The sequence below is a fragment of the Centrocercus urophasianus genome, unplaced genomic scaffold (assembly GCF_019232065.1).
Source record: "Centrocercus urophasianus isolate 14NV4802_14NV808 unplaced genomic scaffold, USGS_Curo_1.0 seq_24, whole genome shotgun sequence".
Taxonomy (NCBI): Eukaryota; Metazoa; Chordata; class Aves; order Galliformes; family Phasianidae; genus Centrocercus; species Centrocercus urophasianus.
The window spans coordinates 1,672,491-1,693,861 of NW_024884800.1; the positions used below are offsets into that span (position 1 = coordinate 1,672,491).

Sequence of the window (21,371 nt, forward strand, 5' to 3'; positions counted from 1 at the left end):
GAGTTTTGCCAAATCGGGTGTGATGGTGGCCGCTGGAGCGCGGTGATGCGACAGCTCCATAAAATGCTACGGATGAATGGAGAATTAGGAAGAACAAGAGCTGGTGGAGAGCCCAACAAGTCTGGATTTCCTGGGGGACCATCCTGGCACAAAGCCTGGGGCAGCACTGTGGCATCCCATCCGCAGCAGGCATCCCACAGCCTCCCGTTGCATGGGCTGCTCCAAGGTGACCCATCACCCACCTCAGCCTCTTGGAGCCGCCTCAAGGATCCCCGATCTCCAGAGCCTCCCCAACCCGAAGAGAAAAAAGAGCCCACAGAGACGAGCCTGGAGGGTAAGGCATCCCTGAGGGCTTCATCCCCATCCTCAACCAGGTCCTCAGCAAGGATGGCTGCAGGTTGGACCACATCCCTCACCCTAACACCACTGCTTCCCTCCCCTCCCAGCCTAAAACCATGCTAACGAGGGAGTTAACGAGGCTCTACCAGGCTCCCCTGACAAACATTCATCCAACAGCACCAAAGCGCATAGGGTTTATTTAGGTCCTTCTATGTTTACACTCTTTAATCTTTTCAAAGCGATTCTCCTACTACTGGATAATATCAGGGCTTTTTTTCTGTATCACCGCAGCACTGTTGAAAATTGTTTAAATATTTTATTAAATTCATCCTGACTGTGACAAGCCCGTTTTTATTCCTGAAGCCATGTTGCCACAATCGGGTTGTTTAAGCTGTCCTACTTAAATACACGCCGAAAGACTTCGCTCCCCGGTTCAGCCTGTGTGCTTTTCAACCTAAAAGGATGCGTTTTTCAGACATCTTATTAAATTTGCTACATTTGATGTAAAAATTCCCAAGCTACGGTGAGTCCTGAGCTTATTTGTTTACCTTCTGCTGCTTTTATTTGTTGCTTTAAAAAGGCAGAGCGGAAAGAAAAGGTTTCCGTCGCTCCAAGCGATGCCTTTTTCCAGAAATGTACTTCTAATGAATAATTTCTCCTCACTTTCTTCAAACCCAGCACAGGGAGCAAGGGGTGATGCTGGGAGCCCTCTGTGCAAGGACAGCGTGCTTAAGAGAAGCTTTTGCCCAACTGTGAGTTTTTTAGCAGCTTGAAATGAGCGTTTTCTTTCACTTCTGACCCATTCTAACATGGAGAAGGGTGGGAATGACCCGACCTGACCTGTCCAGGCAGTGCTGGGGTCACCATCCCTGGGAATGCTCCTGAACCATGGGGATGTGGCACTGAAGGATACGAGGATGGGCAAGGTGGGGTGGGCTGGGGTTGGGTTGGGGATCTGAGAGGTCAAGAAGTAATAAGGAAAATGTGCTTCAAAAGCACGTCCCTCCATTGGATAAGGAAGGGTTGACTTGGATGCAGACATGTCCAGCAAAGGAATCCAGGCTGGGAAGACTGAACCCATGCTGATCAATTCAAAATTGGGAAAATAGAAGGCAGTTTGTGCATGCTTAGAATAGTTCCATAGAACTCCTCTTCCATCAGGAGTATACCCCTGCAAAACCAGCAAAAAGAAGGGGACCTTCCAACCAAGCGACGTACTGCACACCCTCCCCAGGGCAAGAGTTGCAAGGGAACAGGAATTTCACCTCTTGGAGTTGACGCTGCTGGAAGATGCACCGGAGACAGAGGGTTTGTGTCCTTGGGTACTTTCAGGACACCTGAGGCCAAGGGCTCAGTGCACCGTGTCCCAGCAGCGCAGTGTGACAGCTCAGCACACCAGGATGGATGCTCTCCGCTGGACCCAGCCATGCCGGTTGAGCACCAGCCGACAGCTGGCCGTGCAGCAGCCCTGGCAGCCCGTCCTTGGAAGGCAGAAACGTCAAGGGACAGCAAATCACAGCCATAATATGGATTAACAATCTCGGACATGGGAAAGGGATTAGAGACCAGAACGCACCGAGCCTTTGGAGGCCCTCTGCTGAATGCAAAGGAACAGCCAGAGGACAAAGCTGAGCAATAGATCAGATCCTGAGAAAGCAGCGCTGCTTTACAGCCGAGGGAGGACTGTCAGCCATGAAATAGGAGCGGGGCTTTGCTAGCAGCACCATGCTGCTGCTGGCTTTGAAGCCAAAAGCGAACAAAGCTCCTTTCAAAGCATAGGAGGAAGACAACGCAGCTTCATCCCCATAAATATGTATAACCTCGAGGAATAAGGCACTGGTGGGACGGGAGATGCGCTCTTTGAAGGATGGGTATGAATACACGGTAGGAAGAGACAAGGCACGACTTAGAAGTTGCCCTGCTCAAAAAGTAAGGGCAGGTGGGTGGAAGCCAGCTGCAGAGAATGCCAAGTCCTCGTGGGCTCACTAATGACAGCGCAATTACGTTAACGAGGCTCGCTGCAGATAATGGCATGGCTATGAAGAGCCCTTAAAAACATTGCTAAGGCTGTGTGAGGGGCTCATGCACTGATGGGGTTTGCAGGGCAAAAAGCTTGACAAACAGTGATAGGGAACACTGGGAATAACAAACCAACGAGGAGAAAACTCAAGGAGGAACTGTGGGAAGTCTACAAAGGGACAAATGGAATAGCACAGGGGGATCTCGATGGCTTCAGCAGTGGAGGACATGGGCAGGGCTGGTCCTAAAGGGTTCAAACTTGGAGGAGAGAAAAGGCAAAATATAACTGGGATGAAAGGTGCAATCGTGGTTGAAGGCAGAACCGTGATGGAGAGCACAGGAATGCTAACAGAGGAGCAAGGAACTCATAGCAGTAATCAGGAGCAACAGAAAAAAAACCTGACCTTGAGAAAAGAGAAGAAAAAAGAAAAGGGAAGGGGAAGGGGGAGAGAAAGGGGAAGGGAAAGGGGAGAGGAGAGGAGGGAAGAGGAAGAGGAAAGGAGAAAGAGAGATAAGACGAAGGAGGGGAGAGGGGAAGAAAAAGGAAAGGGAAGGGAATAGAAGGGAAGGGGAAAGGGGAGAAGGGAGAAGGGAGAAGGGAGAAGGGAAAGGGGAAGGGGAAAGGGAAAGGGAAAGGGAAAGGGAAAGGGAAAGGGAAAGGGAAAGGGAATGGGAGTGGGATGGGTTGTTAGAGCAGGCACTGGTCTGTAAGGCTGTGATGAATTAAACTACTTGGAGAGCTGAAGCTCCAGATCGGACAGAGGGAGACCATGGAGTTCCACCAGCATAATTTGGGTTCTTCCCAGCACTTTGCTGGTGATTTCCAGAGCTGCTCCTCCCTTCACCCCCACCTCCTGAGGATCTCAGTGTGATTCACAGCCATGAGAGCTTCATTAGGCAGAAGCACGCTTGCATTTACCCTCTTGAAACTGGAGAATGCAGTTGTACAGGAATACATTAGCATACCTATTTCATTTTCACGACTGAATGATTAATAACACAGCGCCTGTGATTCCTTCCTCAGCAGAAGTTGTAATAGGTAAGCATATAAAATCATAGCAGGCTCTTGCCTGAGTCTCAAAGGTCTGCACCCAAAGATGGTACAAAATCACCCAGTGGCCATTTTGCAAGGCGCAGTGCATGGCTTGAATCTTGAAATCACACGACATCTTTCAATTTTCCAAACGAATGGTGGCTTTTAAAGGGCTGAAACACCAAATCTGAACATGCAACGAGGAAAATCTGCAACGCCAAATGCTCAGGATGGCACCTGTAGCACACACTGCCTGATCCGCAGAGCAGCACTGAAATGCAGCTTTTCGAAACCAGAATACGAAACGCATGAAATGAATTAGGAGTAGAATTTGCACCTGACCAAAGGGGGTGATATGCTTTGAATTACAAGTACAAAATTAGCTTCAAAGCGAAGCTAAAGCTCCTGCATTTCAAATTATTGCAGAAATTGGATTGAATTCTGCAGAGATCAGAAAGATACCGCGTCAGAGGTAGGCGGCAAATGATGGCGAGGAAATCAATTTCAGACGAGGGGCCTGACTTGTGCTATGACCACGTCCCAGCGTTTAGTGATACCAAGCCAAAATAGTGCAGAACAGGCTTTTAATCTGAAATATTAATTGGTAATAACAGCATAAGTTGCATCTCCAGGCGGTTTGCTCTCCAAGTCGCGTGTTCTGTGAGGCTGGGACACGACTGCAGGCAGCAGGGCTGTGCAGCAGGTCAGCAACAGCCTGAACAGCTGGGAGCAAATGAGGATGGTGAGGGGGGGATTCTGAAGGGTGGCCTTGAGGAGGGACGACAGCCTTGAGTCCCCCAAGGATGGACAGAAAGGCAGCTTCACACTGAGGAGCTCAATGAGAAGCCCCAAAAGGAAGCCCCGATCCACGGGCTGGGTGCCCCCCACCCATTCACAGCCCACCCATGGCCTCAGGCACCTGCAGGGATGAGGCACCCATGTGCAGCAGTGCAGGGCCTCGCTGCTCCCAGCATGAAGAATTTCCTCCTTGTCTCCAGCCTAAACCTCCCTCCTTTTAGTTTAAAGCCATTCCCCCTTGTCCTAGAACCATAGGGAATCCCCACGGTAGGAAATGACCTCCAAGATCACCCAACCCAACCATCCACCTGCCTCCAATATTCCCCCACTAACCCACGTCCCTCAATACCACACCTAAACATCCCATCAACACCTCCAGTGTTGGTGACCACCGCCTCCCTGGGCAGCCCATTCCATCACCTGACCACTCTTACGGAGAAGAAATTGTCCCAGATACCCAACCAGTCCTACCACGTACAACGTCGCTCTCCATTCTGTCCATAAGCTCCCTTTATACACTCAAATACATCACTAAAGACGTTTAAATCTCAGCCCTGAGTTCCTCTTGACCCCTTTCTGCCCCATTTTCTGAACCCCCCCCTCTCCTGCAGCACCTCGTGCTGTGCAGGGACATTGAGCTGCCTGCAGATGAATAACACAACCGAGCTGCTCCTCAGGGCCTCCCTGCTCAGCGTGCCCTGAAACAGCTCAGCTCCCAGCCTGCAGGATCAAACGAGACAATCAAGCACTGCAGCAGCTGGCTTTCAATCCCCCATTGCTCCAACTCCTGCACACATCCATGAGCTGTTTCCTCCGCCTCACGGTGCAATGGGAGAGCAGGCTGAGGGGAGGGATGCAGACAACACACACCTCAATTCCTGCCCGGATATGCAAGGGTTTGTTCCCTTGGTTGCAGCCTCCTCGGGCAGCAGGAGGATGCCAGAATGCTGCAGCCTGGCTGCAGGAAAGGGATAGAATCACAGAGTCATTAAGGTTGGAAAAGACCAACAGATGTTTGCGGGATGCACGTGGCTGGATGCAGGTCCCAAAAAGAACAACCAATGGCTGAGGATGGCCTCCATCGTGGCCATAAAATGTCAGTGTCATGTCCCACACCAGCTCGGTTGGGAGAGGAGAAGCCCTGCGAAGGGAAAAAGGGAAGGGAAAGTTTCCTTAAAGCCAGGCTCCTCACACGTATTTCTTCTCAAATATTACATATTAAAGCTCTTGATGGGGCAAAAACACACAGGAAGCCCACAAGCCCAATGCAGAGCCCTACTTCCTTTATTCACATGGGCAGGATTTCCCCCTCCTTCCAAAGCAGCCCCAGATAGGCAGGGGACCCCAAAGATGGAGAGCACAGCATCCCCAGGACAGCAGCATCACTCAGTGGCATCATTCTCAAAAGCACGTGGGGACAGCTAGTGGCATCAGCCATGATCAGAGGCACTGCATTATCTTCTGCAGCACACAGCAAATAACACTAATGGAAGGGATAATGTCAAGCAGAATTACATTGGATTTTAAACAGCACTGATAGCACATGTTAAGCAGACATATAATTAGCACTGTGGTGCCTTGATAATATTAATAACGTAGCTAATTATAGCGATATAAATAGCCTGATTAATTGTCACAAAACATCAGGATCACTCTTGGAAAGGCATCCCCAAACCTTGCCACTGTTTGTCAGTGGGCACTAAGGCCAGCACAGGGAGCAGCAGAATGGCCCTGAGGGCTTCATTCATCCCTCAGCAAGGCTCAGTCCTGCTTGGGACAGCCAGAGCTGCCCACTGACACCCTGCCAGCCACAGACTGCATGTCTCCTCTGTGCACCATCCTTTCTGTGCACCATCCTTTCCGTGCTCCATCCTTTCCAGCAACGCCCTTTCCACACACCGTCTTCCTCTTGCACTGAAGAGGACTCCCCTTGCAACATCCATGCACCGTCCTCCCTTTGCATTGTCCTCCCCATGCACTGCCCTCTCCTTGCACCATTCTCCCCGTGCCCCACGCACTGCAGAGGGTTCCAAGCACAGTTTGCTCCAAACGCTGTCTTCTCCACGCACTGTCCTCCCCTTGCAGAGTCCTCCCCACGCACTGGAGAGAACTCCACATCCCATCTCCTCCATGCACCATCCTCCACCAGCGCTGTCCTTCCTTTGCACCTGAGACAACTCCCCTCGCGCCAAACTCTTCCATGCACCACCTTACCCATGCACCATCCTCCCCTCACACCCCAGAGCCTGCTGCATTGGAGCCTTGCTCCCTCCAGCAGTGCTGCAGCAGAGCCAGAGCCCAGGGCAGTAAGGCTGCATGGCAAACCCAGCGCTGAGCGGCGCAGCCCCCAATCTCAGCGTGCTCCAACACCCCGAGGGTGGCTGAGATGTTCTCAGAGCCTCTGTCACCGCTCAGCCCTCACAGTTGTGTTTGCTTTAGATTTAAATCGCTCTATTGAACAGCTCGTTGGAAGGAAACAGAGCCAACTGCCTTCTCTTTTAATAACCTGAAGACAAACAGTGAGACGTGCTGTAAGTGCTTACAGGGAAGCGTTTTCACTTCTCTGCTTCACCGCGCAGCCCCGACATCAGGCGTTCACCAAGGAAGGAGCAACGCAGCCCAAATTCCTCCTTGTGAGCTGCACAGGGAAACTTTTCTACCTCCCCCAGTGAGTGAAAGTCACGGTCAAGATTCTTGGGGGATTCACCATGCGCTCTATCCCTCTCCAGCAGGAGTGCTCCAGCTGCGCTGGCTTGGGGATGCTCCAGCAGCGTGCTTGTGGGGATGCTCCAGCCTCCACCCAGCACCTGGTTGCTGGGGCCACAGCCATGGGAAAGCCAGCAGCAGCTCCTGTCCTGCTGCTTGCAAAGGAGGAGGAGAACCCTCGAGTTTCTCTTGGAAGCAGACAAGGCGCCGAGCGGGATGGGCTGATTTTGGCTGATCTGTTGCTTACGCTCCGCGCCGCAGCGAGACTGTTAAACCGGAGAGGGAGATGTTGAGATAGACTCACAGCACAAACTCAGCCTCGGGGCAAACTGACTTCTTTAACTCCTTGTGCAGACAGAGCAGCAGCAGAACCCTGTGCCTTTTGCACGGCTTTTTCCTCTGCTGCTTTTTTGTTGTTGTTTCGAGGCTGCAAAAGCCAACGAAACGCTAAACCCAACAAAAAAAAACCCACAAACTCCCCACACAACGCATGGGATGTGAGGGTGGGCATCACCAGGGCTGGTGCTCAGGCTGCTCACACCTGCCCTAGGCACTGCCCTCAAAATCTTGTTTATTTCCTTTAGAAACCCGACTTCTGTCTCCCTCTCTTTGCAAAGCAATCACCTCTGCCTTCCTCCAGCTCGTTCCCAAGAGTTCTGCTGGGATGGCACGGCAGGGTTAGCGCAGCCCTGAGCTGCAGCTGCTGAGCGTGCTGCAGTGCTCTGCTGCAGGCAGCACGGCATGGAGCACGCCCTGCTTGTTCTGCAGGACACACCAGCTCAAAAACAGACTTCTTTTTTTTATTGCTTGGTGAGTCGGCAGCTTCAAGAGCGATGTTTTTCCAGCGCCGCTTGGCTCCTATCGTTTCAATGAAAACCAGGCCTGGGTGGAAATGAATAGAAAGCAAATGACAGCACCTCCCTTTGTTTTTGCTGAGCTGACACGTAGCTGCGCTGGGCAGAATGCAAATGACAGCGCTGCGCTCCCGCTGCATCCCGCAGCATCGCCCTCTGCAAACTTAGCTGCTCCTAGAGTTGATCTCTAGCAAGCTGCAGATCGCTGCAATCCAGGGAACGCTTCCTTTGCAAAACCAGAGCAGGACAGAGAGGGGAGCACAGCACCGCAGCCCAAAGCTCACGCTTTGCTTGCAGTGGATGGACGGGCAGACAGCGTGCGGATGCAGCGGGTGCCAAGCTGTGAGTCAGAGCTGGGCCGGTCACGAGGCTGGCTGCAAAACACTGAGCACTTCAGAAAACAAACAAAGGCTCCGTGCTGCTCCCTGCTCACTGCTGGTTGTTTGCTGTGAGCCCTGCAGCAGGGAGCCCAGTCCCAAGTTCTGCACAGCGCAGCTCCAGCTTCATCCATATCACTGCTCATCCCTGGGCTGTGCTTCCCACAGCTGCCTGTGCCGGTGGCCAGTCCCTTGCTGTCCTCTGGGCTGACCCACGAGTCCCCCAGTCCACAGAGACCCAGGGGGTACCCAGGGTGGAAGAGGGCATAGGGCCACCCATAGCCTTCCTGCGTGGAGACGGAGCCAGAATGTTGTGGTTATTGGAATTCCAACACTGGCTGTTCCCAGCCCCTAAACCTGCAAAACCCCAAAGTATCAAGGCTTTATTTTTCTTTTAAATCCTTTCTGAAAGACGGGGCACTCTCCCATCCAACAGCACAAGCAGAAAGCCCCACTGGAAGCAGCTCTGTCGTGAGGGGTGGGAGTGCAGGAGCTCCGGCACAGGGCAGATCCTAACCAGAGGGATGACTGCAGTGGGATACGGGTGGGGATCGGGGCTGGGGGCCACGGGGCACCCTAATGCTACATCCCACCCCAAGCCACGTAGCAGTGCATTACGTTAAGGCAATGCTGGCACGGCCCGTGTGCTCCCTGCCCCCTCCCAGCTCCCTTCCTGCACATTCCCAAGCGACTCCAAAGGCTCCTTTCAAAATGCAGCGGTGTCGAGGACACAATAACAAAACCACCACATTGATCTTCCTGGCAGAGGCCTCCACAAAGAGAAAACCTTTCTCTGGTTTCCTTTTCTCTGCTCCGTTTCTCTCCCCCGGTCTCCTCATCTTGCTTGACCAAGCTCATCTTTGCGAAGGGGAACTTTTTGTTCCCTCTGACGCCGCTAATATATGTGTTGGCAAGGCTGTCTGCAAACATACATCTTCCATGAGAGGCCTTGTCACGGGCATTGAAACCAGAGCCATTAGCATTTTATTTGGATTCTTCACTGGAGATGTGGTACAATGTTCAGAGAAGCAGGCACTGAGCGCTAAATAACCCCCACCGGCGGATGCTGGAGGTGTGACACAGCCCTCAGCTGGCCAGGAAGGATTACCCAGCATTAAACAGAGATAACTTACAAGGGAAACCCAAAAACCCATTTTGCCCTTTTCTCCCTGCAGCTGGTGCTTTGTTCTTCTGAAGGGAGAGGCTCCTTCAGCAGTAAAGGAAAGGGGCCAAAGCGCACAAACCCAACAGCTGTTGCCACCTCCAGGCCTGGCCCTGTGCATAGCACTGTCCCCTTATACCTCTACATTCAAAAAATGTTTCCAAAAACACCAAGAAAGGCACTGCTTGTGGCAGTGGGGTGCTGCCCTGCAAAGCTCCTCACTCCAGCACTCAGCAAACATCGCTCTCTGTGGGATGCGCCTTCCAGCCAGCATCTGCAAAGGAGCTGCAGGAATGGCTGAAACGTGGGGGTAAAAGGGCAAAATGTGGGGATAAGAAGATAAAGCATGAGAATGCAGGATGCAAACAGGGAGGAGAGGGGATGGCAGGCTAGGAGTGAGGATAACGACTGCGATCCCACCATCGAGGAATGCCTTCTGCTGGAAGATGCAGCACTTCAGCTGTGAGTGCTGAGCTCTGAAGCTCAAGCAAAGCCCAGAGGGAGAGCCTGTGCCCAAAACAGCCCCTGGGAAGGCACGGGTACGTCATGGCTTTCAGCTCAGCAGCTCTACAAGCTGAGAAAGAGCTCAAGCTCTTCACCTGGAGCTGCTCCAGAGCAATTGTGCTTGTGCAGCAGCAAAGGGGAGACCCAAAGCAGCAAAACCCAGAGTCGCAAACCCCTTCTGGATGGTGCCAGCAGCTGTCTGGACAGCAAGAGCCTCGCTCTGTGTTTGCTTTGCATTGCCTTCAGCACATCCTGCAGCACCGGCCGCCCTGTGCCAGGTGGGTGCAACAGCAGCACGTTGGGTTTGGGTTGTATGGGATGGCACAGAGAGCAGCTTCAGGATAAACCATCCCACACCACGAGCAAAGGGAGAGAGCAGGAGCGGCCACCTCCACACTGCAAGCTTTCCATCGAGACCAACAGTGAGATGCTGGGGCGCCCCTACAGGAGCACAGTGATTTACTGTCCCACAAGCTGCTGTGTGGCACCAACACACGTGTGTGGGGCACTAATTAAGCCTGATTGGAACACCTCAACATCTGCCTAGGACCAACGCTCACCCCCAAAGCACAGCTGGTGCCATCCTCTGCTGCCCAGAGCACAGCAAACACGTTGCAGGAGAGCACTCCTCCTCTCGCTGCGCTTCTGTGAGGATAAAAAATAAGAAGAAATAGATCAAAGAAACAAAAAAACCTTCTGGTACATTTCTTTTTTCCCCTTCTGTTTCCCAACTGGTCCCAAACACGTTTCCTGCTGGGGCTGACAAGAAACACTGTCAAATGAAAAAATAAAAACAAAAATCGCAGCTTTGAGAAAGGAGAGCTGTTAGGTGGGAGGGTGAATGGGCTCACAGCCCTCCTGGCATGGCTGAGCTGCCCCATGGGGCTGTTGCCACCCCAAGCTCTGGAGGTAAGGGCATCCCGGCTGGCCCTCTATTAGCAAGCAGAGGCAGCATGATGTGCACAGACAAATCCCCAGGACACGTGCCTCATCTCTCTCTGCTATGGAGAAATGAGCCCACGAGCACAAGTTGTTCCTCTGCTGGGGAGGGATGTGCTGTGATGCAGTCAGGGGAGCACCAGGAATGCCAAAATCCCACGAGGAACAGAAAGGCTGTGAGACTGTGCACTATGAGAACGCTGGGTTCAATGCTGCCTGGAGACACGTGGATGGAGAGCACCCCAAAGATCACCCACACAGCCCCTCTGTGCCACTTCTTGCTGTTTTCTAGAGCTGGCAAGTGATCCAAAGCTGCAGACAGCATCCTGTCCCCCTGTGCCCTCCCAGAGCTGTGACCTCTGCCTCACCTCCAGAGAGGTGAGCGGGCTGATGCTGAGACAAAGAGTTGAGACAGCAAATCATTAACAGCACATCATGTTCGGCCCCAGTGCTGACAGCTCCATCTGAAAGGCAGGTCAAGGGAATCAATAGGTTTTCCCCACACAGCTGAGAGCTCAGGAGACCTCATTGCCCTGCGGATGGAGCCGGCCTCAGCACCAGTCCCTTCCAAGCCAAACCATGGTACAACTCTATGAAAGGTTTGAGGCTGAGCCCCAATTTGGGGGCTGCAGCGTCCAGCTGGCACACAAAGGAAAGGGGACTGCAGCAGCACTCATACCTACAGCCTGAAGAAGTGAAACAGGGCAATCTAGGCAATGAGTGAGTTCTTTCCCCGCTCAAAAGTCTCCCAAAGGCAACAGAGGCTTTGGGGAGGGCAGATCTCCCAAAGCCCAGCCCTGTCCTGGTGTCCTTGCTCAAGGCATGACCCAAATCCCAGAGCCACAAGCAGCCCTAACAGCATCCCCTGATCCCCAGCTCCCCAGTTCTGTGGAGGTGAAGACTTCACAGCCCCTCTGCTCATTGGATCAAAGCACTGCATGGGGAAACAGCTGAGCCAGCACTGCTCTCTGGGAACCCATTTCAGCTGCACGACTGCTTCCCAAGCCAGCTGCGGGGAACCAGCCCAGAAACCAGCCCTATGCTGGGAGTCCAGCACTGCTCCTGCCAGCTGGCTTGTGCTGTATGCCTAGCTAACTGGCTGGGGTTTTGGGGGGGGTTTTATTTCCATGAAAGGACTTCACCCAAGCCTTGGGAGCACCACGTGCAAAGGGATGGATGGTGCTGCACCTCTGCATCCCATAGGCACAGAAATCCCCTTCTCACCTGTCCTCACCTCACAGCTGTCAGTGGTTCAGGCTGCAGGCACAGCCCTAGGCAGGCACCCTCCATCCTGGCTTCTCTGTTCCTCAGTGCCATCTCTAAGCTCTGTTTCCCAACTCGCTTGGGTTCCCATGGAGGAACCAAGAGTGAGAAGCTTCTGCTAAGAAATTTTTGCAGAAGCTACACGTGGCTGGAAAGAAATGGGGACCTGTGGAGCACCCTGAGGGTTTCAGTGAGTTATGGGCCCCATAGAGCATCTCCAGACCTCACTGCAGAACTCCAGCTTCCCCAGCACTGCCCGAAGCGCCGCCTGCAGCCGCTGCCTAAGGAGGTCCAGCTCTCCTCTTTCACACCCAATAAACCCAGCAGCCTCCACCCACTGCTAATCCCAACCCCGCTCTCCCAGCACTGCAGCAGTATGGAAGTACTCAGGGTCAGTTATTTTAAGAGGAGCGTTTACCAACACGCATTGCAAAGAGCTTTCGGTCTTGTTAACACCGCACTGCAGACACCCTTTACCCTGCTACCCTGAAGCTCATTAAAACATCCCCTTCATCAGCGCACGGACAGGACAGAATTCATTCCCAGGAGGCCAACGGGGGTCACTTCTTGAGGCTTATTACATCAGACTTTGGATCTCCTCAGCTCTCCCCACCACAAACCCAGGACGCAGAGCTGCAGCGCAGCGCTCTCTTTCGCCCCTGACCTTTATTTCCAAACCATCCCCATTAAACAGCACACACAAAAGGACATCCCGTGCACGTTTGCTCTTGGACCCCTCCAGATGCCAGATGTTCGGTTCCCAAAAGCCCCTTCCATCCGAGCAGCACGGAAGGAATCTGGATTTATTGCTTTGGCACGCCGTGCAGGACACACGCCTTCCTGCGCACAGCCCGTGGGTGCACCCCATAAATCAGCAATGCCCATACGAGCACAGGGGGCTCCCAACAGGTTTCCCAGGGGGAAAAAAATCATGTATTGTTAAGAGCATTTAATGCTCCAACTCAGCCCTTGCTGCTGCAGCACCCTGTGTGTGTCCACAGGGCACAGTGGGGGAAGCCCTGCTTGCCCCAGGCTGATGGGACAGCGGTGATGGCACCAGATATCCCATCCCATGAGCACTATTTGGGCAGGACCACATCCCATATTAAAGGAATGCAACTGGAAGGATCTGAATGCATAAAGATGGAGCTGATCAGAAACATCTCTGCTCTTCACTTGTGGTGACTATTTTGCTCCATGCTGCAGAGCAGCACGGTGCCAGCTCAATGCTGTCAGCCGCACCACGCAGCCAGGACATCCCATGAGGACAGGGCTCTCCCCACTGCAGCCACCCACGAAACAGGAGCTCTGCAAAGCAACAGGGTGCAAGATTTTGTAGGCCTGGAAGCCAGCCGAAGAGGCTCTGCTTTCCCCATCTCCTCGGAACCACCAAAACAAGGTGTGTGCAGAAAGGCAGAACTGGAAGCGCTGCCCTGCAGGAAAGATCAGAGCAGGAGCTCTGCAGCTCTCCGACCTCATGGTCCTGAGGTCCTTTTCCAGTCCCAGCACAGAGGGGTTTTGATCAGCACACACCCTGCTATGGTCCATGTGTTTCTACACAAGGCTCATTCCGCTGATAGGACACTACAAGTTTTTTCCTCTAAACAAACCCAAAAAGCGACATGCCAGCCGTCACGGTAAAATCACTAATAACACCTGCACGCCTTTTTAAGGGCTTAATGTGACAACAACAGCAATATGCAGCATCTCAGAGCGTGGCTTCGAGCCTGCTGAGAAATCCCCATGCACATCACCCAGCCTCCAAATTGCTGAAAGACCCTGAAACTCCCAGGACACGTCCTGTGAGCGAGCGGATGCGCAGGGAACGGCTGAGCGCAGCCAACAGGAGCAGTGCCTTCCCCAGCCTAACGAAGTGAGCCGTGCGAATGCAACGCTCTGCATATTCATGAGGCCCCAGAATGAAACACATCCTGAATAGTAAGCAGCACCCACGCGGGGCAGGAATGGCAGGAACCATAACCAGCACCAGGAATGGAGAGCTGAGGGCGATGCCGTGGGGTCAGTGCTGTGAGTTTTGGGGAAAAGGCAACAAAACAGCCAAGATCAACCAGCTGAGGGTATTGTCCCACCTTTGGGCAAAGCCCCGGCAACCCCCAGCTGGGCATGCTTCGTTTGGAAGGTGGGACCACTCTCATTTTCCCAAGCAAAACTATTCAAGCAGAACCAAAGCAGCGGAAGCTCAGCCCCACACCCCTGCAGCCACCGTCAGACAGAAGCCTTGAAATGAGAACAGCTTGCAGTTGTTTCAGGAAACAGACGTGCTGTGCCGGGGAGGAAAACGCCCGCGTTGAGTTTGCCCTGCAAGAGTTTGGACTGCAGAGCAGCAGCAGCAGGAGAGGAAAAGCGGCGCTAAGCGGGAACCGAGGAGCAGCAATGGGGAACTCCAGCCTGAAGCCTCCAGAGAGATGTGAGAAAGAAAACTGTAGCATGAAAGCAGCTGAACTGCTAATAAATCTGGTGACAAAAGGAAAATAAGAAGCTGTTCCATCCCATGACAAGGGCTGGATGCAACGAAGATTAGGGCTGATGGGAACCAAAACTGGCTTGAAAAACTGCAGGGCTGCAGCTCGAGGACTGGCACAGGCTTGTTCCAGCAAGGAAGAAGTATTATGTATTAGAGATTATTCCCCTTGTCCAGAAATAGAAAATTGAACTGCTCAACTCATCATCTCCCACGTAAGCCTGTTTGACAGACATCATGCCCCCACCCAGCACAGGAGGCCGCCAAAGCCAATGCTGGACTTTGCATGCACTTAAATCCCTTCCTTCATTATTATGGCTCTCGTTATTTTTGCAGTGCTTGATCATCATTCCACGTGCAAAGCAACTCGACAGAGCTGTGCAGAACAGCAGGGGGACTGAGACCCAAAAGGGGGGAACAGCCCATGGGGCTGCTGCTTGACCTGGGGGCCATGGCTGCCATCCACCCCGTTACTCCTGAGCAGGATGCGTGCTTTCCAAGGCTCTCCTCCCATAAGCCCATTGGCACACATCAAACACCAAGAACGTTGGGGGCTGGAGCAAGAAAGCATTCCCCAAAGGCCATAAACCCAACGTTCTGCCAAGGGAAAACGTTGTGTAACTGGAGATGCAACGTGCTTCCTGATCTGCTGCACAAATCTTCGCCTGGCAAAGCCTCTTTGAGCAGGAAATTCTGCACGTTCCATACCCCCCAGACTGTGCATGGGGCCTGAGAGGGGCTTCCCCATCGCCTATTAATCATAGAATCATTAAGGCTGGAAAAGCCCTCTCAGATCCCCAACCCACCCCGCCATGTTCTTCACCACCACCACCCTCAGTGCCACATCCCCTCTGTTCTGGAGCACCTCCCCATCGCTCCCTGTGCTGCTGCATCACTGCTATTTTGGAAAAGAAACATTTCCTAACATCCAACCCAACCCTCCCACGGTGCAACTCACGGCCATCACCTCTCATCCTGCTCCCACACAACTAATTGCCATTGCCCCATCCATCCAGCCTGGCTTTGAGTGCTTCCAGGGAAGGAGCATTAATCACAGAAACACCAAGGTTGGAAAAGACCTACGAGATCATCCATTCCAACCATCCACCCAGCACCAATAGTTCTCACTAAACCACAAACCCTCAATGCAAATCCAAATGTTCCTTGAATGCCTCCAGGGTCAGTGACTCCACCACCTCCCATTCCACTGCCTGTCCACTCTTTCACTCATTTCATTCGCAATAACTCATTAAAAAAATCCAACCCCCTGCCCATAAATGGGATCTCTGGGAGGGAAATCAAGGCATCCAGCACGCAGTGCTGATTCCACGTCCTTCTGACCCACAGAGGATCAGAGGAAGAGTGACCACTGCTACAGACTAGGAGCTACACCAGACACGAGGGCATGCACTGATCCCTTTTCCCATTGCAGGGCAAAGAAGCCAGGAAAGCTTTGCATCTTCATGCAACCCGTGCTCCACAGCTAAGCACGTGCCTGCAGCACGCATCACATGGGTTTTTTTGGCAAATCCAAGCAACACCACACTGCCATGGATGCAGGTGCCCCAGCTGGATGCAATGGGAAATGACCATTTGGCTCAAGAGAGACCCTAAACCCGCATCTTCATCACACCAAAAAATCATTCTGGCATCTCACATGCCAAAAAAAGCCAATTGAAAGGCTTTGCATCTCCAGCTTGGACCTGGAGGAAAGCATCCCAAGCAAAGCTGGCTCTATGTGAGCAGCCCAGTGCTGCATGCAGTGCACCAAACCTGGCATCTGTGCCAGTGACGCCTCCCTGCGCTCTGCCAGGACTCACAGCAGTGCTAGCAAGGACCCTGCTCTCAGCTCCTGAATGTGGGAAAAGGAAAATTAAAAAACTAAACCACACGCACACAAAATGCAGTTTAGCCCCATGGCAGCACGGTAAATCATAATGAAGCAGCAATCTCAGTGAGTCACACCGTGCAAGCGAGAGCACGTCCCTCAGGCCCCAGGCACAGAAGCCCCACGCTCAGCACCAAGCAGAGGCTCCTTGCCCTCATTCCTCCCATCCCACCGCCCTCTGAAGGGCCCTGTGCTGCCCATCACTGCCCCACACCCCAGCTGTGCAGCACAGGGACTCATGCAGTACATTTCTCCAGCTTCAGTCAAGCTCAAAACGCACTGGAAGCACAAAGCGTGGTGGGAGATGGCTCACTGCTCCTCTTGGAGCAAAGAGCAGGAATGAAAGCGTTACTTTATTTGAATTTTTGGGGCTATTTCCAGCACGTCGATAGATAGAAATCTCAGCAGCAGCAATGACAGCTGCCCCCAAACCAGCTCCTGCAAAAGGAGTGGGGCAGAAGGGGAAGCAAAACAGTGGCACAAAACCCCTTTTCCTGCAAACTCCTGTTGCAGAGCCTCCAGAGCTCACACAGCAAATCCTGCATGCTGTCACCTCCCCAACCCTGCTTTTAATTTCATTTCTAGTGCTGATTTTACAGCTGGTGAGGTGAGCAGGTGGGCTGCTCCCACCCCTCACACCATAGGGAATGTCAGCAGTGAGCCTGCAGGTTTGGGCCACTCACAGCATCCCATGTGTGCAGTGCTGCCCGTCTGCTGGGAGCAGAGCAGGGAGAGCTGCAGGAGGAGGCAGGGCAGAGAGATGCCTTCCACAAACTGGTGGAGCAGGAACAGCACCCGAAAGCAATGCGCCCTGGGCAAGCAGCGTGGTGTAAACATGCAGAGTTGGGGATGCACGGAATAATAGAAACAGAACACACCTTAAATGGAATAGAGGTGGGTCCTAAAATGCCTTTCAATGGCACGTGGGCATTTTGGAGATGCCCAGGTCCTGGCTTCAGCATGCAGAACTGCAGTGTTTTGGGATCCAACAAAGAACCCCCACCAAAGAGGTGTGCAGAATGCACGGTGCTTTGGACAAATTGCAGTCACTTGCTCCAAGTTTCCATCACACACATGCAATAATAATAATGATAATAAATCTGGAAGGCATTGCTAGCTGGAGCAGCACGATGAGAACTGTGGGCAGCCGGGCTGCAGGGCAGCTCCTGTGAGGCTGCAGAGCATCAGGTGGGCAGAGGACCACAAGCATCTCCATAAAAAGCAACGGGCCCAAGCACGGTCAGGGCTATAGACTGAGGCTGTGAACAGACGAGGACTAAAGGCAGCTGCAAAGATTGACTGTGGTGTCAAAGCTTGGCTCAGAATCTATCCTGTGGCGTTGGACGAGGCACCCAAAGAAGAGCACAAGAAAAGCACAGCTGCTGCCCAGCCAGGGGCTGCGCACTGCTAACAACACTGCAGCCACGCCGCGTCAACCAGAGCCCTGCAGCAACTACAGAGCAAAGAGCAACAAAAGGAAGAAGTTTCCACCACGCATCGCTTAGTTTCAAAACCAACCATGGAGCGTCAGCGTGCTTAAAGCCACGCAGAAGCGCCGGTCAGCACAGTTTGATTTGCCATGCTTTGCAGTCCATTACACTCAGAGATTTATCTGCGGCCCCAGCAGAGTGCAACTCGGATGAGGTGTTTCTGCCAGCGTGGACGGAGCTTGCACTGCAGTTCATTTGGCATTCACGCAGGCAGCAAAACCCTCAGCCCTCTCAGCTCGGCTGAGCAGGCAGAGATGCAGCTTTGCATTTCAAAATGCAGTTCTCCCATTCCCTCCTCGCACTGCAAGGGGTAAAGCAGCGACCCACCAGCCTGCCTTAGGGAAGGAAACTTTCTGCTGGACCAGGGTTACCCCGGAGCCATCCTGCAGCCCTGGCTGGATGCTCACATCCCACATCCATCCCCAAACACTCCTCACCTGGGCAATTCCCACCTGCGAGAGGGAAAGGGGGAACAGGAGGCTGCCGGAGCACCATGCCAGCAGAGCTGCTTCTCTGCCAGGGAGCAAGGAATCCACCCATGCTGGATGAGCAGCACAGGGGAATGTTTATAGCAGAGGAGAGCTTCCCTTCTCATCCAAAATCACTTAAGACTGTTATTTAAACATGGAGGGGGGGGTGTTCTGGCAACGTGCACAGATTTGGTTGGAGCAGCAGCTTAGCTCGTCAGGCCTTTTGCCTTCACATGAGCCTGCTTGGCTCGCCAACGCGATGGGGAAATATTAAAAGGGCTTTAACTCCTGTCCCAGGGTCCTACTGCACGCAAACATCCACGGACCTTCCTTTCTAAGGTTTCCAATTTGCTAATTGAGACGTTTCCTCATGGAAAAAGAATGTTCTGAAGCGAGGAACGCTGCGCTGGCGCTGAGAGGGGGGACATGGAGGTGAGGCACATGGAGGGGCTGCGTCACCAGCACAGAGCTGGGAGGTTCTGGGAAGTGCAGGTGGGAAACCTGCCTGGGAAGCAGCTCGTGGGAAACTCTCTGCCTAGGAAGACGGATGCCTGGAGAGAAAGCTTTGTTCTTCCCTTTTCTAATCAACCCAGAGCGCGCGGAAGAAGTCATCTCCATTTTTGCAAGTGATGGAAGCATTTCTTCTGCCCTCAGGAAACGTGAGAGCAGAAAAATCGATGTTGTCTGAGGGATTAAAGAGGGAATGAGCCAAGAAAAGCACTTCTGGGGCAGCACAAGCCCAGAACATTATGGGAGAAGGGGCTGAGGAAGAAGTGCTGGAGAAGGGCTGCAACTGGAACACTACAGCAGGCGCAGCCCCGTCGTTGTGACCCCGGATGGAACCAGCTCTGTTTTTTTCCAGTATTGAAAAAAAAAGAGAGAGAATTTAGGCCATTTTGTAGACTCACAGAGAACGTGTGGGGCACAGAGAGGGATTTCTAACTTTATATAGGTCAAACATCATCCACATGGGCTCACATGGTACCCAGCCCCAGCACAGGCGCTGCATAGAAATGAAGCTTGCAGCACCCCAGAGGGCTGCCTGAAGTTTGCTCTCTGTGAGCAGGGAAGCGGGGATTCGCTGTGGATCGATACGAGGGCTGGAAAACTACCACAAAACCACCCTTTCTGCAGCTCGTGGGTGTGAGGATGGGACAACGCCACGCTGGAGGTGGCACTGCTCACTGCCAGACGTCCTGCAGGAGGCTGAAGGACAGAGGAGCAGTTTGGGCTGCTGGGGCAGGAGAGGGGAAGCTCTACATCTCTGCCTCCTTCTGCCTCAATCACAAAATCATTCAGGTCAGAAAAGAGCTCGAAATCACCAAGTCCAAGCCATCAAGTCCCAGCCCACCCCACCATGCCCATCCCCACGTCCCTCAGTGTCACATCCCCACGGTTCTGGAGCACCTCCAGGAACGGTGACCCCACCACTCCCTGGGCAGCTGTGCATCACTGCTCTTTGGAGTGTTTCCTAACACCCAACCTGACCATCTCCTGGTGCAGCTTAATGCCATCCCCTCTCATTCTATCATAGCTATCTGGGAACAACAACTGTGAGACTGAACACACATCACCACAACCTCCTTCTGGGGAGATGGAGAGCACCATGAGCTCCCAAGCCTCCTCTTCTTCAAACTGAATGATCCCAGCTCCCTCTGCCACTCCCCATAGGGCTGGTGCTCCAGAGTCTCGCAGCTCCTTGCCCTTCTCTGTGCACACTCCAGTGCCTCAGTGTCTTTCTTGCAGTGAGGATCCCTTCAGCTCCATCCCATCTCTCATCTAAGCACGAAGTTTTGCCGTGGGGAACCCGCTGCTAAGCCACATCCTTTTTCAGGCCAGCGATGCCAACAGAGCACCCCTATTTCCAAGCCATTTGCTGAGCACGGGCACGCTCCCCACTCTCTCCATCCACATCCAAGGAAGCCGATGAGCAGCAGAGCTTCTCACCAGCAAAGCAGCCCCGGAAACACAGAACCTGGAGGAGCCCAAAAGCTCCAACCCCCACCTCAGAGACGCCACGCGGGTCCCCAACGCAACCCCAGCCACCAGCTACCCTTACCTTGAGCTTCTCGAAGCGATCGCTGAGCGACGCCACTTGGTGATCCCGGTGCCGCCCCACCAGTTTACATAAGGCACAGATGAGCTGGTCGTCAGCCACGCAGTACATGTTCACCTTCTCGTTCTCGTGCTCCAGGCAGGTGAGACCTCGGAAGTGCGCGTCGGGCACGGGTTCCACCAACCGGTGGCTGGTGAAGGGCTTCTTGTTGGGGTGCGTGGCCCGCAGGCAGCGGTCACAGTAGGACACCTCGCAGGTGATGCACGTCTTGACAGCATCCCTCGGCGGGTCCTGCTCGCAGAACTGGCAGGCGATCCTCTCGCCGCTCACCGACATGGTGGGGTTGGGGCGGTAGGGCCGATCGCGGCGGCTCTCGCTGGGGGAGTTGGGGCCGCTGAGCGACGCCTTCTGGAAGCGGTCGATGATGTTTTGCAGCGTCACATTCCTCTTGAGGCCCTCCAGGCCGCGGTGGTTGAGGGAGATGACATAGCGGCAGGTGGGGCACTGGAAGGCGCTGAGGGGCTCGATGCTCTCGCCGGAGGAGCAGCCGGACAGCAGGATGCGGTGGGCGCAGCTGAAGCACAGGCTGTGGGCGCAGGGCAGAAGCAGAGGATCTTCGAATAACTCCAGACAGATTGGGCAGGTCAATTCGGACTCCAGTGTTTCCATCTTTAGTTAAAACGATCCCAATCCAGCGTCAAAACCCCGGGGAGCTGGTCTGTGACCTGCCGGGGGGGGGGGAGAGCAGAGGTTGGGTGTGAGAAACAAAGCTGGGCAGCTCCTTCCCACCGGGAGGTCAACAACACCTGAATCTGCACAGCTTTGTGGCTATCTAGGAAACAATTCCACCCTGAAAGAGCAGTGATGCACAGCACAGCTGCCCAGGGAGCATTGGGGTCACCCAGAGGTGTCGGTCTCATCGTTGTTCCCAGATAGCTACGATAGGATGAGGGGTGATGGCCTTAAGTTGCACCAGGAGATGGTCAGGTTG

The 21,371-nt window shown here is 53.5% G+C and overlaps 1 protein-coding gene across 1 annotated transcript in view; it reads right to left on the bottom strand.

The window, feature by feature from the left end:
* Nucleotides 1-21,371, bottom strand: part of MID2 (midline 2) — a 49,985-nt gene that overhangs the window by 21,352 nt on the left and 7,262 nt on the right. Inside the window, exon 2 of the mRNA XM_042825293.1 lies at nt 20,384-21,105. Coding sequence (XP_042681227.1) covers nt 20,384-21,049 — 666 coding nt within the window. The 5' untranslated portion in view covers nt 21,050-21,105. The remainder of the gene's footprint in view (nt 1-20,383; nt 21,106-21,371) is intronic.